Source organism: Sinocyclocheilus grahami, unplaced genomic scaffold (assembly GCF_001515645.1).
Source record: "Sinocyclocheilus grahami isolate Dianchi unplaced genomic scaffold, SAMN03320097.WGS_v1.1 scaffold815.1, whole genome shotgun sequence".
Taxonomy (NCBI): domain Eukaryota; kingdom Metazoa; phylum Chordata; class Actinopteri; order Cypriniformes; family Cyprinidae; genus Sinocyclocheilus; species Sinocyclocheilus grahami.
Window position 1 is genome coordinate 119,529 of NW_015505994.1, and position 17,824 is coordinate 137,352.

At 32.5% G+C, this 17,824-nt stretch overlaps 1 protein-coding gene across 1 annotated transcript; it reads left to right on the plus strand.

Annotated features, from left to right (window-relative positions):
- Window positions 1–3,593: 3,593 nt before the first annotated feature.
- Window positions 3,594–14,213, plus strand: LOC107562251 (protein-glutamine gamma-glutamyltransferase K-like). The gene is made up of 12 exons (XM_016246861.1): window positions 3,594–3,669; window positions 3,784–3,975; window positions 6,337–6,585; window positions 6,672–6,790; window positions 8,621–8,728; window positions 8,950–9,127; window positions 9,227–9,365; window positions 12,323–12,426; window positions 12,542–12,826; window positions 13,409–13,569; window positions 13,777–13,913; window positions 14,066–14,213. Exons 1-12 carry the CDS (start codon window positions 3,594–3,596, stop codon window positions 14,208–14,210), a joined length of 1,893 nt encoding a protein of 630 aa, XP_016102347.1. The 3' UTR covers window positions 14,211–14,213.
- The last annotated feature ends 3,611 nt before the right edge of the window (window positions 14,214–17,824 follow it).

A 17,824-nucleotide genomic window follows, 5' to 3' on the forward strand; every position in this document is an offset into this window, starting at 1 on the left:
CAGAAATATAGGCCTTAAAAATTGCACATTATTATTATTATTATTAAAATTACATTATTAGTAGTAGCATTTATAATACTTCAGAAATAGCAATATTAATAATAATAATAATAATTATTATTATTATTATTTTGCCATTTGTACATGCTTAATTATAATAATAATATAAAATGTTTAAGAACTGTTACTAATAAAAAGCAGTAATAATAATAATAATAATAATAATAATAATAATAATAATAATAATAATGCTTATAATCTTGTTAAATAATTATTAATAATAATAATAATACATTCTTATATTCTTGTTGAACAGATTTTTAATTGCTTTCAGACAGCAGAAATATACTCATTGTCATGGCTTTTATATAAACTAATTGCTTTCTGTGATTCACAGATTTTGATCAGACGCTGATGCTCATGATTCATTATGATTAGTTTTTCTTGGAATATTTCCTGTTCAGTAACAGAAGGAATAGATCCACTTTTCTGGACTGTAATGTTGCTCATCAGTAATGAAGGAGGAGTGTCAACACACACTTAAATAAGAGCCATGAGCAGTGCTTCAGAACACACACCAGACGGTCTGCCAGAGCACCTGAACTTCACCAACTCACAGGTAACAAATTACTTTATGTTAAGAATTAATAATAAACATTATACGCTTAATTGAACAACAGCTCGAGTTTATTCAAAAATGAATATACTGAAAATATATATAGCACCATTGTTGCATTATGGCAAGACAATACAGGTGAATATCTTAAATTAAGAATTGCAAAAATTATAGTGTATAGTTTTCTCATATATTATGTTGAAGTATGCAAATAAGGCATTATGTAGTTAAATAGGCACTAACTTGCATACATTGCCAGAAAATGAATCTGAACATTGGATAAAGCCAGGATAAACATTTTTGTTTTATTTTGTTGATATATTCAAATGTTTTTATAAAAGGGATATTTGGGATATTTCTTTTTATCACTCCATAACAGAAAATACTATCAACAGTTAGAATAAACACCGTTTTAATACAGTTTTAGGAATAATATGCTGTACAAAACCAGGTGAATGATATATGAACAAACCCTTCTATAAAAACCTTCAGAATATCACCTGAAGCCTTGCCAACATTCTTGCTAACACACTTTATATAAAACCAATTTAGCTTAGTTAAACTAGAAAAAGGATCATTTAAAACACTGTTAAACTTTAATATATAATATTTTTATATATGCATTTATATTTAAATTTAAAATATGTGACCCTGGAGCACAAAACCAGTCATAAGGGTCAATTTTTCGAAATTGAGATTTAAACATCATCTGAAAGCTGAATAAATAAGCTTCCCATTGATATATGGTTTGTTAGGATATCACAATATTTGACTGAGATACAACTATTTGAAAATCTGGAATCTGAGGGTGCAAAAAAATCTAAATATTGAGAAAATCACCTTTAAAGTTGTCCAAATGAAGCTCTTAGCAATGCATATTACTAATCAACAATTAAGTTTTGATGTATTTACAGTAGCAAATTTACAAAATATCTTCATGGAACATCTTTACTTAACTTACTTAATATCCTAATGATTTTTGGCATAAAAGAAAAATGTATAATTTTGACCCATACAATGTTTTTTTGGCTATTGCTAGAAATATACCCCAGCGACTTAAGACCAGGGTCACATATGCTTAACTTTGAGTTCTATTTATTGATCATTTAAAAATTCAAGTTATTATACGCTCTTAAAAATAAAGGTTCTTCATTGGCATCGATGCTTCGATGAAGAACCTTTAACATGCATGGAATCTTTTCATTCCATAAAACCTTCTTTATAGTGGAAACGGTCACATTTACATGATCAGTATCAACACTACGTCCAATCTGAGCACAGGTTGATGTTTCTGCATGGGTTTAGACATGATTATGTGTCCGTTTCAGCAGCTGGATGACGTCATGCGCTTTAATCCAGCTGCCCCATGGGTTCTTATTCAGTTGTGAGTGTAAGAGGCGTCTTTGTTGGCAGTCTGTTGTGAAAGAACTATGACAATGACTCGCCGTCCGGTCTGGGAGGGGATGGGTGTCAGAGAAGCAAGAAACTCTTGATAATGATTTTATAATTGTACAATAAAAATGCTCACTGAAAGACAAAGAGTTTGTCATTAATCGCTATATGAGTTTATACATGAGAGGATCATGAGGTCAAATTATTGGTCAGCAGGCCTTGCCATGACATTTCAATGAGGAAACATAACAGGAAAATACATAATTATGTGACCCTGGAGCACAAAAGCAGTCTTAAGTCGCTGGCGTATATTTGTAGCAATAGCCAAAAATACATTGTATGGGTCAAAATTATAGATTTTTCTTTTATGCCAAAAATCATTAGGACATTAAGAAAAGATCATGTTCCATGAAGATATTTAGTAAAATTCCTACCGTAAATATATCAAAACTTAATTTTTGATTAGTAATATTCATTTGGACAACTTTAAAGATGATTTTCTCAATATTTAGATTTTTTTGCACCCTCAGATTCCAGATTTTCAAATAGTTGTATCTCAGCCAAATATTGTGATATCCTAACAAACCATAAATCAATGTAAAGCTTATTTATTCAGCTTTCAGTTGATGTATAAATCTCAATTTCGAGAAATTGACCCTTATGACTGGTTTTGTGTTCCAGGGTCACATATGATTTTGTTTTAGTATTTGAACACCAGCAATGTAATGCATCTGGTGATTCTTTACTATGATGATTTTCCATATAATTTTGTACTGAAGGTGCATTCTGGGAGTACTTCCTTCTCTGTCTGGCTCGACTAAATTTCAGACCAAACTTTTCTCTGCTAGTGTAGGCGAAACAAGTATTTTATGATCAAATCAAATGAAAACCTGAAATTAAATGCAAAGATGAGGAATTTAAATAAATAATTAAACACGTTTATTTTACATTTATATTTGCTCATTTGGCAGACACTTTTATCCAAAGTTACAAATCTTATTTACATTTTATAATGTTCATTTTTTAATTAATTCATTAAATCTTATTTATTTATTTAATCTTATTTACTTATTAACATTTTATTTACTATTAAATAGAAGGTTGTCAATTTTTTTTTAAAACAATTAAAAGCATTTATTTATGTTTTAGAATTCAGTTTGTTTGTTTGTTAATTTATTTGTATTTCATTTATTTGTATTTCATTAGAATTTCTATTCATGTATTTATTTTTGCATTTATTAAATTTTTATTAATTCAGATTTTGATTTATTTATTACATTTTTATTATACACACACACACACACACTAGGCTATATTTTCATTAAAAAATTATTATTTTTTTTAATTGATTATTGATCTATTTTTATTGATTGATTGATTGAAAAGTATTTAACATATTTAGTTTTATTTATTGATTAGAAATTAATTTGTTACACTTTTATTTATTCTGATATTTATTTATTTATTACATTTTTATTATATACACATTCTATTTAATATGTTTATATATTTTTTTATTTATTGATTGATTGATTGAAAAATCACTTTTTTTTCTTCTTCTCAGTCTTTCAGCCTGCTTGTAGAAATGCTTAGATCTAACACCAACACTACTGGAGGTCCCAGTGCCAGCGCTCCTGCAGCTGCGACCCCGACGGCTTCAGGTGAGGAGGAAGAGGATGAGGGAGACTCTAATGCAGTTCATTTGCATGAAAAAGAGTCCACACTGAGATTTGATGCTTTCAGGGAGATGTAAACGTTTCCTCTCTCATTCACAGACACACTTCTGACGGTTCACTCCGTCGACCTCCTGAAATCCAAGGATGGGCCGAACCGACGCGAGCATCGCACAGACACTTACTTCAGCGACAAGCTGATCGTCCGCAGAGGACAGACCTTCCAGATGTGGGTCGAGTTCTCCAGACCCTTCAACCCCAAATCTGACAATCTGCAGCTGCAGCTGAAGTTAGGTGAGTGAGCTGGCACACAACCTGCTTGACAACAGTCATTATTTTTCCATTTCATCTCACGAGGTGCTCAGAAATGACTAATTTTACCTTTAAAATCTTAATTTGACACATACTAAGAAGACAGACATCTCAACAAGATAACAGACTTAAAGGCGGCACAATATGTACGATTTTTTTATTAAAATATCCAAAAACCACTAGAGCAGTGTTATATATTTTGCTGACTTACATTATCCCGAATGTTTCGAAGAATGTTTAAATCCAGAGAAAAAAGCAATTTTAACTAGTGACGCGGAGCGTGTCTATAGTGTCATTGTGTCGCCTGCCAATGACGTCCTAACCCCTCGATTTCCGGTTTTGTTTTGTAGAAAACATGGAAACACCAAAGACGCTTTAATATGTTGTGTGTTTTAATAGACCGGTGACGACCGCACAGAGTAGCATTATAACAGAACATTCTAATGTATCTAGTATGATAAAACAGCGCTGCTTTACCCCACATACGCACGAGCGCAAGCGGTCGACTGTGGCATAATAAAAGCTCCGCTGCTTTACCCCACATACGCACGACCGGAAGCAGCGGAAGCGCTCGACTGTGTCATAATAAAAGCTCCGCTGCTTTCCAGTCGTGTGTCACGCTCGTTCAGCGGCCTCGTTTCACTTCGACGGCTTTCAGCCTCACCCTGCTTCATTCTACTGCGTTAATAGATCATTAGCTCATCCATGAACATGATTTCTGCCCGAGTCCGGTCGGATTGCATCGGCTGTGGGGATGAAGACCACAACTCCCATGATTCCACACTCAGTCACAGCGTCATCAAACTACGCCTTTGCCTCTTTGTTTATTTTGAATACGCGCCCTCTAGTGGCGAAAATGACATATTGTGCCTTTAAGTCCAGACTTGTCCTCGTACTGTTTGTTTTGTATTTGTTTAGTGAATATTTTTCATAATTACAGCAGTTCTTTCTTCTCATGCCTGCTGGACGCACCTCTGATAGCATGTTTTTTGTGTTTTTTCATAATCGGATTTAGGGATGTGTTGAGCAACATTTCTCTTCAGATAGCTGTAAAAACATCTACAATCAGAATTACTGTTAAAATCAGTAGCAGAAGAACCTAAATCAGAATGAAATCAGCAGAATTAGTAGAAAATCCAAATAAAAATCTGAGGTATTATAGTTAAAACTAAAACCATTAAAAAAAAAACATGGCTACTTATGAATAAATAGAATAATAAGCTGGAATAAATATAATGTTTACAATTTTTATTAAACTTATTTTATTTCAGCTTAGCAGAAGAACCTAAATCAGAATGAAATCAGCAGAATTAGTAGAAAATCCAAATAAAAATCTGAGGTATTATAGTTAAAACTAAAACCATTAAAAAAAAAAACATGGCTACTTATGAATAAATAGAATAATAAGCTGGAATAAATATAATGTTTACAATTTTTATTAAACTTATTTTATTTCAGCTAGTATAGCTAAGGCAACATTTCTCATTTAACTTGCTGTCATAAAATAACTGAAACTGAAACTGAAATATAAATGAATAAAAACTATATACGCATATTTAAAAAAAAATAATTAAAATTATAAAATGACTAAAACTTAAACTAAAATAAAAATGAAATATATAAAAACTAATTAAAAAAAACTTATTCAGGTTTGCTTTTATAATAGTATCTAATTAAGATACTATTATAAAAATTACAATAGTTTCTCAATTATACAAAAATAAAACTGACAAAAAAACACAATTAATGTCTTAAAAATCTTCAGACTTAAATTAGAATCAGAAATAAAATCAGTTGAATTCAAATCAATAATCAGCCCATATTAGATCATTCAAAAAACTAACAAAAAATAAAATAAATTTATAATAAATAATCAGAACCACAATCATAATCAGGTGATTGTGTGCATTTAAAATTATTTTATCTTATTTTAACTGGATTTTTAAAACTCATAAAACATAGACATGCAGTGGCTACGGAAACATGTTTTCCATTCAGTGATTTTTCTCCGGAGTCTGCACATTATCATTGATTGACAAATCAGTGTGTGACAAAGAGAGAAAGGTGCCCAGACATTCTGACGGTTAGTTCAATTATCTTGCACTTTATTTGGAAAAGAAACCCTGACAGATGAATCTATTCATTCGTGATGGATGTGAGTCATGAAATGCTTGGGTTTGGACCAGGACTAGTGATTATGCGACCTAATCCATCTAATCCAGCTGCTCCTTGAGTCTCCCTTCTTAATGGATCTCCAGCCGAGTCACCGACGGATGATTCAATTAAAGCTAAATCATTAAGACGGCGTTCGTCTGACAGTATGTTTCCATGTCTTTGACACAGAGCCCATCTTCAGCAGTAGCACTGGGATTCACATCTCTGTCCCGTTAGTGGACGTCCTGGAAGACAGCCGCTGGGAGATGAAGATCGTGGAGCAGAAAGACAAACGTGTGCGGCTGGCGGTCAACACTCTTCCCACCGCCTCCATCGGCCGCTACAAGGTGACCATCGAGTCTTTCTCACCGAAGGGCAAGCTGCTGTTCCCCTGCACCCCCAACGACGTCTACCTGCTCTTCAACCCCTGGTGTGAAGGTACAGACTCAATGAAGAACAGCCACACTCACTTTTTCCTCATTTGCATTAATGAAGTAACACAACATTCATCTGTCTTTCCTCAGATGATGCCGTGTATCTGGATAATGAAGCAGAAAGGAAAGAGTATATCCTGAACAGCATGGGCAGAATTTACTACGGAACTGAGAAGCAAATTGGAACCAGAACATGGAATTTTGCCCAGGTGTGGAAACACAGCGACTGCTATTATTATTTTTATTATTATAGTTTGAATTTTTGAATAATAATAATCATTATTATTATTGTTATGCTATTCTTTTATCAGTTTGAACAGATCTGTTATTATCTATAATTTTATTATTATTATTGTTGTTGTTGTTGCAATGATTATTATTGTTTTTAAATGTATTAATTTATTATTATTATGCATTTTTATAGTTTTGAACAGACTCTATTATTATCTATAATTCTATGATCTGTGCTGATGATGATGATGATTATTAGTATCTTCATTATTATTATTCTTGTTGTTGTTGTTATGATGATGATGATGATTGTTTTTATTAATTTAATTTATTATTATTATTATTATAAATTTGTATTGGTTTGAAAATATTCTATTATTATTATTATTATTATTATTATTATTATTATTACTATTATTATTATTATTATTATTATTATTATTATTATTATTATTATTATTATTATTATTATTATTATTATTATTATTATTATTATTATTATTATTATTATTATTATTATTATTATTATTATTATTATTATTATTATTATTATTATTATTATTATTATTACTATTATTATTAATTTGTACCATCATCATCGTCGTCGTCATCATTGCCATGCAATTGTTTTTTTTATATATTTATAATTGTCTATAAATCTAAATCTAATAATAATAATAATAATACAATTATAATAATAATGGAAATAACAAATAATAATAGTAACAACAATTATTATTATGCATTTTTATAGTTTTGAACAGACTCTATTATTATCTATATTTCTATGATCTGTGCTGATGATGATGATGATTATTAGTATCTTCATTATTATTATTCTTGTTGTTGTTGTTATGATGATGATGATTGTTTTTATTAATTTAATTTATTATTATTATTATTATAAATTTGTATTGGTTTGAAAATATTCTATTATTATTATTATTATTATTACTATTATTATTAATTTGTATCATCATCATCGTCGTCGTCATCATTGCCATGCAATTGTTTTTTTTATATATTTATAATTGTCTATAAATCTAAATCTAATAATAATAATAATAATACAATTATAATAATAATGGAAATAACAAATAATAATAGTAACAACAACAATAAAAATAAACAACAACAAATTAACAATAACTATAATATTAAATAGATTTATTGTTATTAATAGAATTAATATTATTACTAATATTATTGTGTATTATGCAATTGTTTTATCAGTTTCAATCAAATTCTGGTATTATCTTCTATTATTATTATTATTATTATGCATTTTTATCGGTTTGAACATATTCTATTATTATCTGTATTTAGTTTATTATTATTTCTATTATTATTATTAATTTTATTGTTCATTTTTATCGGTTTGAACATATTCTATTATTATCTATATTTCTATTGTTATTATTATTGCTATTATTATTATTAATTTTATCATCATCATCATCGTCGTCATCATTGCCATGCAATTGTTCTTTTTCATATTTATAATTGTCTATAAATCTAATAATAATAATAATTATAATAAAATTATAATAATAATGGAAATAACAAATAATAATAGTAACAACAACAATAAAAATGAACAACAACAAATTAACAATAACAATAATATTAAATATTTTTATTGTTATTAATAAAATTAATATTATTACTAATATTATTGTATTGTTTTATCAGTTTCAATCAAATTCTGGTATTATCTATGATTCTATTATTATTATTATTATTATTATTATTTCCAATTGATCAATTCCATTATTATGATTTTTATGATTTTGCGTTTGTTTTATCAGTTTGAACAGGATATCCTGGAAGCATGTCTGTTCATTTTGGAGAGAGGTCAGGTCGCTATGACCGAATGGAGAGATCCAGTGATTGTGTCCAGAATGGTATCTGCTCTGGTGAGTCACGTTCACATGGATTCATAAGAAATCATGAATGTGATTTGAGAAGGTGAAATACAGTAGCCAGCATGTGGCATTTTTAGGTTCATATGAACCTTCTGTGTTCAAAACAACATGTAGCTTATGGTCTTTCCTGTGAGGAACAGAAAAGTGAGATGCACGATTAAAGAGCTGAAAAGCACCTGTTTTTGAAAAGCTTTTCTGCTCTTCTGTGACAGGTGAACTCCAACGATGACTACGGTGTTCTGGTGGGTACCTGGAAGGACAGCTATGAGGGTGGAACGTCTCCCACCGCCTGGAGCGGCAGCGGCGACATCCTGAGACAGTATTACAAAAGCTCAGGGAAACCTGTCAAATTCGCCCAGTGCTGGGTCTATGCGGGAGTCACCAATTCCGGTACGTTTGGATTTATTTCTCTTTTTATCACTGTATTAAAAATATATTTTTATCATGTTTTTAGGAATAAAATGTTTTCTAAATAAATGTCTTTCTCAGTGTTGAGATGTCTTGGTATTCCCACCCGCTGTGTGAGCAACTTCAGCTCGGCTCACGACACGGACCTTTCCTTGACCACAGACATTTATATTGATGAGAAGCTGGAAGTTATCAAAGACAAGACCAGCGATTCTGTCTGGTATGATATTTTGCTGTCATTAATGTCATCAGAGTCAGGTTTATGTTATACTTAGTCTCTCTGATCAGCAAAACTTATGCTTGGAAGACTTTATAATACATTTTGATGATTAATGAACTGACAGTTCTCAAATACAGCCATCATTACTGACACTTTACATTAATATGATATCAGGGTTATTATATTTCACTAAAAGTAAAACCATAAAAAAATAACTTGAAATGGAATAAATGTTAATAAAAAATAACCTAACTATGGTTTATTTCGTAGTTATTACAACATTTCTAATTTTTGTTTAGTTTAACTTGAAGTAGCCTACTAAAATAACTAAATCTGAAATAAAAATTAATAAAAAACTTTATATACATAGGGGAGAGCGGGGCACAAAGTAACACTTTTTGACTTTCTCAGTTTGTGTAAATCCACATGGTGTTCAGAATATAATTTTTTACACTTGTCTAGTACAAATATATCGCTTTGTTTCATGATTACAGTGTATACGTTTTTCTTTATGTACCCTCAATAAATGGAAGTGAAATGTGACAACATGCCCCGTAGGTGGGGTACATTGTAACATCTGAGGGGCACGTTGTAACATGACTATATAACAGCTTAAAATGTTATCTGATCGAATGGAAAAAAATATACAAGACAAACTAAAATATTTTGTTAATAAAATAAAGCAATTATTTTTTTCAAATAAAATAAGGGCGTTTTTTTAAGAATTAAAAATAATCAGATTTTGGAGTTTGACAATGAACACATTGCAATCATGCTTGGGATGGCCCACATAAACGTGCAAAAATGCTTTACATGCCTTGAAATAATAATTTCTAAACATTAAACATTGACTGTCAGTCTTTATTCACCTGTTTCTCGTTGTTTCTCATTAAAATTCATTAAAGTAAATAGTGTAAATTGCATCGCTAATGTCATAGAATAGCACATTGTAACGCAGTGTTACAACGTGCCCCATCTGCGAAACTGGAGTTTAAAACCAGTTGCTGTCTATCTAAACTGATAAATAACAGATTGGAGATTAAAATAATAATTTTAAAGGATTAATAAAAACAGAGATGAAAAATTTACTTAAGCCAGAATTGTAATTTTACTATGGTAAAATAAATGTTCATTGATATCTTCAAAAGATTTTTGAATTTTTTCACACTTTTTTTTTTCTATATAACGTTGATATGGTAACTAATAAATACTGTAAATTGTGTTATGCTAGCATGTGTGGAAATATTCAAACCATGTGTGTTACAACTAACCCAGCGTTACTTTGTGCCCCAAGCTCCCCTATTAAAAAACACAAAAATACACAAAAAAACTAAAACTAATTAAAAATGACAAAACACACAAAATATGTATATGTTCAATAAATAGCTAAAAAATATGTTCAATAAACTAATACTAATAAACTCCCAAACGATTCATTTTTCCAAACCCCTCCTTTGCGTGAGGCTACTCTGCGGTGATTGGTCCAATTGGTCTCATTTTCATTCCATCCTGCTGCCTGTAATCCTGATAAAGCAGCGTTTGTGAGCGCAGTGCTGCTTTGTTTACAGCATTACCGGGGAAACCGCTATTTTACCGCTTCAAAAGCGGCACCTAGTGGCAAAGAATGAATTTGCATTTTCATTCAGACGAACGCAAAAATCGACTGACGGTCAAGTTTTCCCAGGTCTGCGCGCAACAAGAGGGGGCAATATGCTAATGTTTCATGTTGACGTCAACATGAAACGGCTTGGGATTCGTTTTACAAACGACTCGCTTCAATGATTCAGAGTCGACTCTTTTGTTTGAGAGACAATAACTTTATACACGGTGCACTTTCAGATTTAAAACTTTGCAGGATGTTTATATTTAATAAGAGCTGTGTTACACATTGCATTAAAGGTAATTTTCAAAAATGCATAATAGGGGCACTTTAATAATTTTCACAACACAAAATGACACAAATCAGTTGAAAAAAAAAACTTGCCCTGCAAACTGCCCTTATAATATTTAGATGATTGTTTTTTTTCCTTCTTTTTTTTTTAAGGTAAAGTGCCTCATTTCACTATTTGTAAAAAAAAAAAAAAAAAAAAAAGCGTAAAGCAAGAAGAAGAAGAAGACGCGTCACACGTCGGCTGTGGTGCCGGCTGTTCAGACAGTTCAGACATTGTAGTGAATCAGAGTGCATCAGAGGTAAAAAACGATATAAATACTGTTCAGTTTCTTGCACAGACCGATCGTTTCGTGTCTTTACACATCAAAGTATCGTCACGAGCCGCAGGGTTTAATTTGGGTTTGTTTGTGTATGTTTTTTTGACTCTCAAAGCCGTGATTCCCATTCACTGACATTATAAGACTGACAGACTGCAACGGTTTGAGTTAAAAATCTTCGTTTGTGTTCGACTGAAGAAACAAAGTCACCTACATCTTGGATGCCCTGGGGGTAAGCAGATAAACATCCAATTTTCATCTTTGGGTGAACTATCCCTTTAAGTATTTCAAGTTGAACTAAAATGTGAAATGTTGCCTTCCCAACTAGCTGAAATAAAATAAGTTTTGTTATTTATATTTTATTTTATTTCAGTTGACATTTATTTTATTTCAAGTAACGGAAATATTTGTATGGTTTTAGTTTTAGTTAAGGATAATATCACTGATGCAAGAAATCCAGCTTCAATTGATTTACAATTAAAAAAAACATTACAACAAGCACAGAACTTCACATAAAAACAGATAATATACCACAAGATGAAAGATGAGACCCACTTTATAAAGTGAACAAAAAAGGTGAACTTAAAATGCACAGAATTCATGACAAAATCTCAAAATTAAAAATAATTGATAAAATACCCTTACAAAAATTAACTATGGTTTTTGATACAAATACCCCCACGTTGTAATGCATTACTTTTGTAACGCGTTACTCCCAACACTGATTATTATATAAACTTTCCCTGTAGGAACTTCCACGTGTGGAACGAGTCCTGGATGACCCGTCCGGACCTCCCAGCTGGTAACGGTGGGTGGCAGGTGGTGGACGCGACCCCTCAGGAGCCCAGCCAGGGTTCGTACCGCTGCGGTCCCACGAAGCAGCACACTTTAGAATAATGGCTTTGGAGGTAATACTCCAAAAAGGCAGCAACTCACACTCCTCTTTACTGTCTGATCATGTCCGTCAGGTTCAGAGGAGGAGCGCATTGCTGTGGAAAGGGCCAGTCGCTTCGGCTCCAAACCGACTTTGTATCCGTCTCCCACCGGCAATGACGTGAGCGTTGAGATTGTCATGGACGGGACAGGGCCTCGTATCGGTGGAGATGCCAAACTCTCCATCGTCCTGAAGAACAAAAGCTCAAGTCAGCGCACGGCCAGTCTGCTGTATGAGGTGATGGTCATGTACTACACCGGCGTGCTGAAAACCACTGTGAAGAAGGATAAGATTCCTCTCACCCTCAAACCGCAAGAGAGTGAGTTTTACAGTCCCACCAAAGACATCTTTCTGGTTACTGTGCCCCAAAATGTCTGAATTAGTAGCTGCATTTCTCAAAAATCTCCTGATGATGAGACCTACTTGTAGCTGGTGTTAAATTTAATTCACAAATTGTACCTTTATACCCTTAAAAGAACATCTCTGTGCCTTATTTACCTCTAAAAGAAGGGAACTTTTTTCTGAACTTAAAGAAAAGTAAAACAAGTTAAGCTGATAAGCTGTTGTGCATCTAAAAGTGGTAATGCTTACTTTTAAACAGAATTTCAAATGGATATTTCTGTATATGAACAACAATTTGATCAACTTAATGTATTATGGATCTCAGTTAGCCAATGTTACATCTGTTTTCCTTAAATTTAGTGTTTTAGAGGGAAAACACACATACACACAAAACAACACAAAGTACTCAAGCTGGTGCACATGTTCGAGGGATTCATTGAATTTGCATTCATGTTTAAGATTATGGGCAGTGAGCAAAAAGGACTGGAGTACTGTGCAAAATGACCATGAAATATTTCATTATAATCATTAATGTCATGTTCCTTTTCTCTCCCTTCAGCCAAGACTATTCCTTGGACTCTGCAGTATAAGGAGTACATGAGCCATCTGGTGGACCAGGGCGCTCTTATGCTCGCGGTCACTGGACGTGTCAACGAGACCCAACAGATTCTGGCCACACAGTTCAACTTCAGGCTGCGCACACCGGACCTCATCATCACTGTACGTCGATGATCCACTAGTCTTTATTTGGGACCTTTAACAAGCACAAATCTTTCTTATATCTTTCTTACCGTCAAATCTGTTGATGCTCAACCTGGTTCAATGCATCTTAAAAGCACCATATTTGAATTACAACTGAGATTTGAGAATGAAGTGTCCTTAATTTTAAAAAATCTACATCCATTGATTGTGTTTTGACTGTTTCAGTCTCAAGGGGACGCTGTGGTGGGTAAAGAGGTGACAGTCAAGATCATGTTCCAGAACCCGCTGTCACAAGTGTTGAGGAACGTTTTGTTCCGTATAGAGGGATTGGGAATGCAGAGCGTCAGGAAGATCGCGTATGGGTAAGACTTTCAGTGTTTAAGAGCATTTTGAGGTGCGACATGTGCATGCACTTCATGCAAATTTGCTTCATGTGTGTGAGCTGTACTATGATAAACTGTATTTAAAGAGTGAAAAGCTTCCAGACAGTGTATAATCTAGTTGTGTTTCTCAGTGATGTGGATAAGCTTGCGACGGTTACACTGACAGAGAAGTTTGTTCCCACTGTCGCCGGCTCTCAGAAGCTCCTGGCATCGATGGACTGCCGCCTGCTCACTCAAGTGCACGGAGTCGCTGATATTGTGGTCAGACCAAAGTAAAAAAGCACTGACATTGTAAATCCTGCTAAAGCTCTCAGTTGTCTTGAGGATATAAGAATATTTACAAAATGAAATGGTCATTTAGAGTAAAAAAAAAAAATCAAGTGCTTTGATATGAAACTAATGCAATTCAACAATAAAGATCGTTCATGCTTTATTCATATCCTGTCTGGGTTGGTTTGTGTGTTGATTTCAAATATCTACAGTGTAGATCAGAAATTGCTTGCTGTACCATTATTTAGTCTTGTGAGGTCAGTGTTTAAATGTTCTATTTCTGTTTGTTCTTATTTTTCAGCTCTTTTATTAGTTCATATTTAACTCTTCTTTTAACCTAGGGTGTAGGTTTGATTTTGACATAGGTGGGGGCATAAGAGCATTTTTGCATTGATAGACTTTTGACCACAGTTTTGTGTCATCTAAAGGGTTTATTTATTGTAGCTAACATTCATAAAGAGCTTGTTTATGTTCGCATATTCATCAGACAATAATTACACAATTTTGATTATGTAAAACCAACAACATTACAGCAGCGGGTTTAAAGATCTTTTCTTTGGATTGTTTACTCAAAAGAAAATATAGGCCTAGCAAAATATAACTTCGGCTAATTTGTGTTTCCTGCTTGCTAAATTTCACATACATAAACAAAAATGTACTGGCTCTAAACCTCTCTTTATTATATTATACAAATGGTATTCAATACACCCAAACTAAAACACTTTTACTATAATAAAACCATAGTAATTTTCTTAAGGGATTTGTATCTTTTTTTCTCTTTTTTTTTCTGTTTTATTTTCATAACTACTGCCTTAATGGTTTGATGTTTTGTACTGTTAAAGAAAGAAAGAAAGAACGATACGCGCTTCAAAGTCCCGATCTGAATCAAAAGATTCACGAACTCACTCAAAAGTTTCGATCTAATCAACTGATTTCTTTGTTTTATTTTCATAACTGTACTGCCTTAATGGTTTGATGTTTTGTACTGTTAAAGAAAGAAAGAAAGAACGATACGCGCTTCAAAGTCCCGATCTGAATCAAAAGATTCACGAACTCACTCAAAAGTTTCGATCTAATCAACTGATTTGCGGTATGTGCTCGAAGTTCCGATCTGAATCACGATTCGCGATACATGTGCCGAAGTTTCAGTCTGAATCAAAAGATTCACAAACCTGCTCCAAAGCTCCGATCTAATCAAATGATTCGCGATACGCACTCCAAAGTAGGGATGGGCGATACCACTCATTTTGTTTTCGAAACGATACCGATATTTTTCAAGGCAGTATCGTCAATATCGATACCGATACGATACTTCTGAACTAAACTTTTAAATTATGAAATTATTAAATTACTAAGAGTAAAATGGGTAATGATAAGCACTTAACTTTATGTTTAAAACGCATTTTAACATTCAATACGCCTTAATTGTAGCTTATTAGGTTATATTTTTGTTTACACATGGTTCATATACGTTTTTTGTTTACACATGATTCAAATCTATAAATACTACAGTTGAACTATGGTCACTTTAGTAAAACCATGGTTCATTTTCATAAGGGACTGCCAGTGACCGGCTGTTACATGCATAAAATGCAACCTTTTTATTCTGACACAGTGTATGATTTCTATTAACATTACAGAATAGAACATGATCAATATTATCTTTCAACATTCAATTTAAATAACTGTAATTGCATAAACTATGTAGGCTACAATTTCAGTTTGTTTATTGTGAAATAACTCTGTTCTTCTGTCATCTGATAAGCATTGTTCAGGGCTGCTGTTCCCAAAAGCTTTAATGCTTTCTTATGGTACTTTTGGGAAAAGCAGCCCTGTTTGAATGCACTGTCAGCAGTGAGTGAACGCTCTCTGATTGATTGGTTCTGTCTTGCAACATTTGCGTGTTCAGATGAGTAGGAAAATATTTCTATCCTGCACAATTACTCGCTAACAAAGGTTATTCGTCCAATTCAATGCATATTGTACGCATTTTTGTTGTTGTTGTTGTTGTTGAATGAACAAAATCACTGGTAAATAAAACACACCTTAGTATCGATATTTTTTGTTTGAGTATCGATACTTTCGAAACTCGCGTCAGTATCGTATATTACACCTCTGCCACAATTCTGCGCGCGAAAGATCATATTTTGAGCGCACTAAAGTGCATTTTGCACGCCTGCGATCTGAGTTTTGTGGAGAAAATGTTCGTTTCGCAAAGAAAAAAGTATTTCGAGCGCACGAAAATCAATTTTCACTTTGTGAAAAACAAAGTGAAAAACGCCTTATATTCAGGTGTGCATAATTATTAAGCAGGTTATCTTCTACAGATAAAATCTCGAGATGGACTAAAAATTAACTCCCAAAATGTACTTCCAGATTCTGGAAATTCTTCAAACAGTGGTACTGTTCAAACAGTTTTACATGTCAGCCCAATCAGCAGCAGCATCCACTGGTGGTGGATGAGGAGATACCCCTGACAATGTTAAGCGCTTTGAGTGCCTAGAAAAGCACTATATAAATGCAACAAATTATTATTATTATTATTATTATTATTATTATCATTATTATTGTATAATCTGTTCTAATCCTATTGCACTTAGTGTAAATAGATACTCTGTAAGTGTTTCAAGGTATTCATGAAAATCTATTTCACAATTCTCCCGCAAATAATCCGAATTCATTTTTTTATTACCCGACCCACCCGATCCGCGGATTATCTGCAGCGCCCGCGGATAAAACCGCCATCCACGCATCACTATTCAGCAGGGGTTTTATTTTTTTTTTATTTTTGTAATATTCCCAAAATATATAATGAAATATCTCGATTCTCAAATATGTGCAAGTAAATGCATTTTGCACCTTTACAGATTATGTTAGTTCTCTAGTAAAGTAGCCTAATAGTATTAATCTATTAACTTTGCATAAAAATTGTCCGTTTACACTATCAAAGAACATTTTCACTTCAGTCCAGCGAATTCAAGCACTCTCAAACTCCCATAATAATCTCTAAATCTGTTTACACTGTAAAATTAATATATTACTTACATTCGTGCATCTTCACTTTGTTGTTTCTGTCGCGATAATTAGCCAGAGATTTTTATTTTTTATTTTTTTTTATTGCAAACAATTCAGAGTTGACATTAATGAATAACAACTTTGCATACATTACACATATTGTATCAACAATACATCCAATGTCATCTGAACATATGAAAGAGAAGAGAAGAGAGAAAAAAAATTTGATAATGACTGTTAATAGAGAAAGATGCATTTAAACATCTTTGTTTTATGATCATAAAAGGCAGGAACAGAACAAATAAAGAAAAGAGGGTTAAAAAAAACATCAAAACAAGTATTAATCACGGTACATGAAAGATCTCATCATATCTCTTCAAAAAAGAAATACATTTTTTGTTATTAGTTACTCTTAGTGATTTAATTAAATGTTCTACTTCACATAAGAAATCTATAAAAGTAGGTATTTTCTTAAGAACCCTTTGTTTGTTAAAATAGAATTTTGCGATAATTAGCCAGAGATTTTTTTTGCTTTATTAATTCAATGCCACAAGAACATGAGGTATTACATATTCACATGATCAAATTAACATTATTAGCTGCCA

What these genes read in the sequence shown, in the direction of transcription:
- LOC107562251 (XM_016246861.1), top strand. Translation starts at nt 3,594, where the DNA reads ATGCTTAGATCTAACACCAACACTACTGGAGGTCCCAGTGCCAGCGCT. An exon ending in AAGACCAGCGATTCTGTCTG is followed by an intron (nt 9,366 to 12,322) that starts GTATGATATTTT and finishes CTTTCCCTGTAG; the next exon opens with GAACTTCCACGTGTGGAACG. An exon ending in CACCGGACCTCATCATCACT is followed by an intron (nt 13,570 to 13,776) that starts GTACGTCGATGA and finishes TGACTGTTTCAG; the next exon opens with TCTCAAGGGGACGCTGTGGT.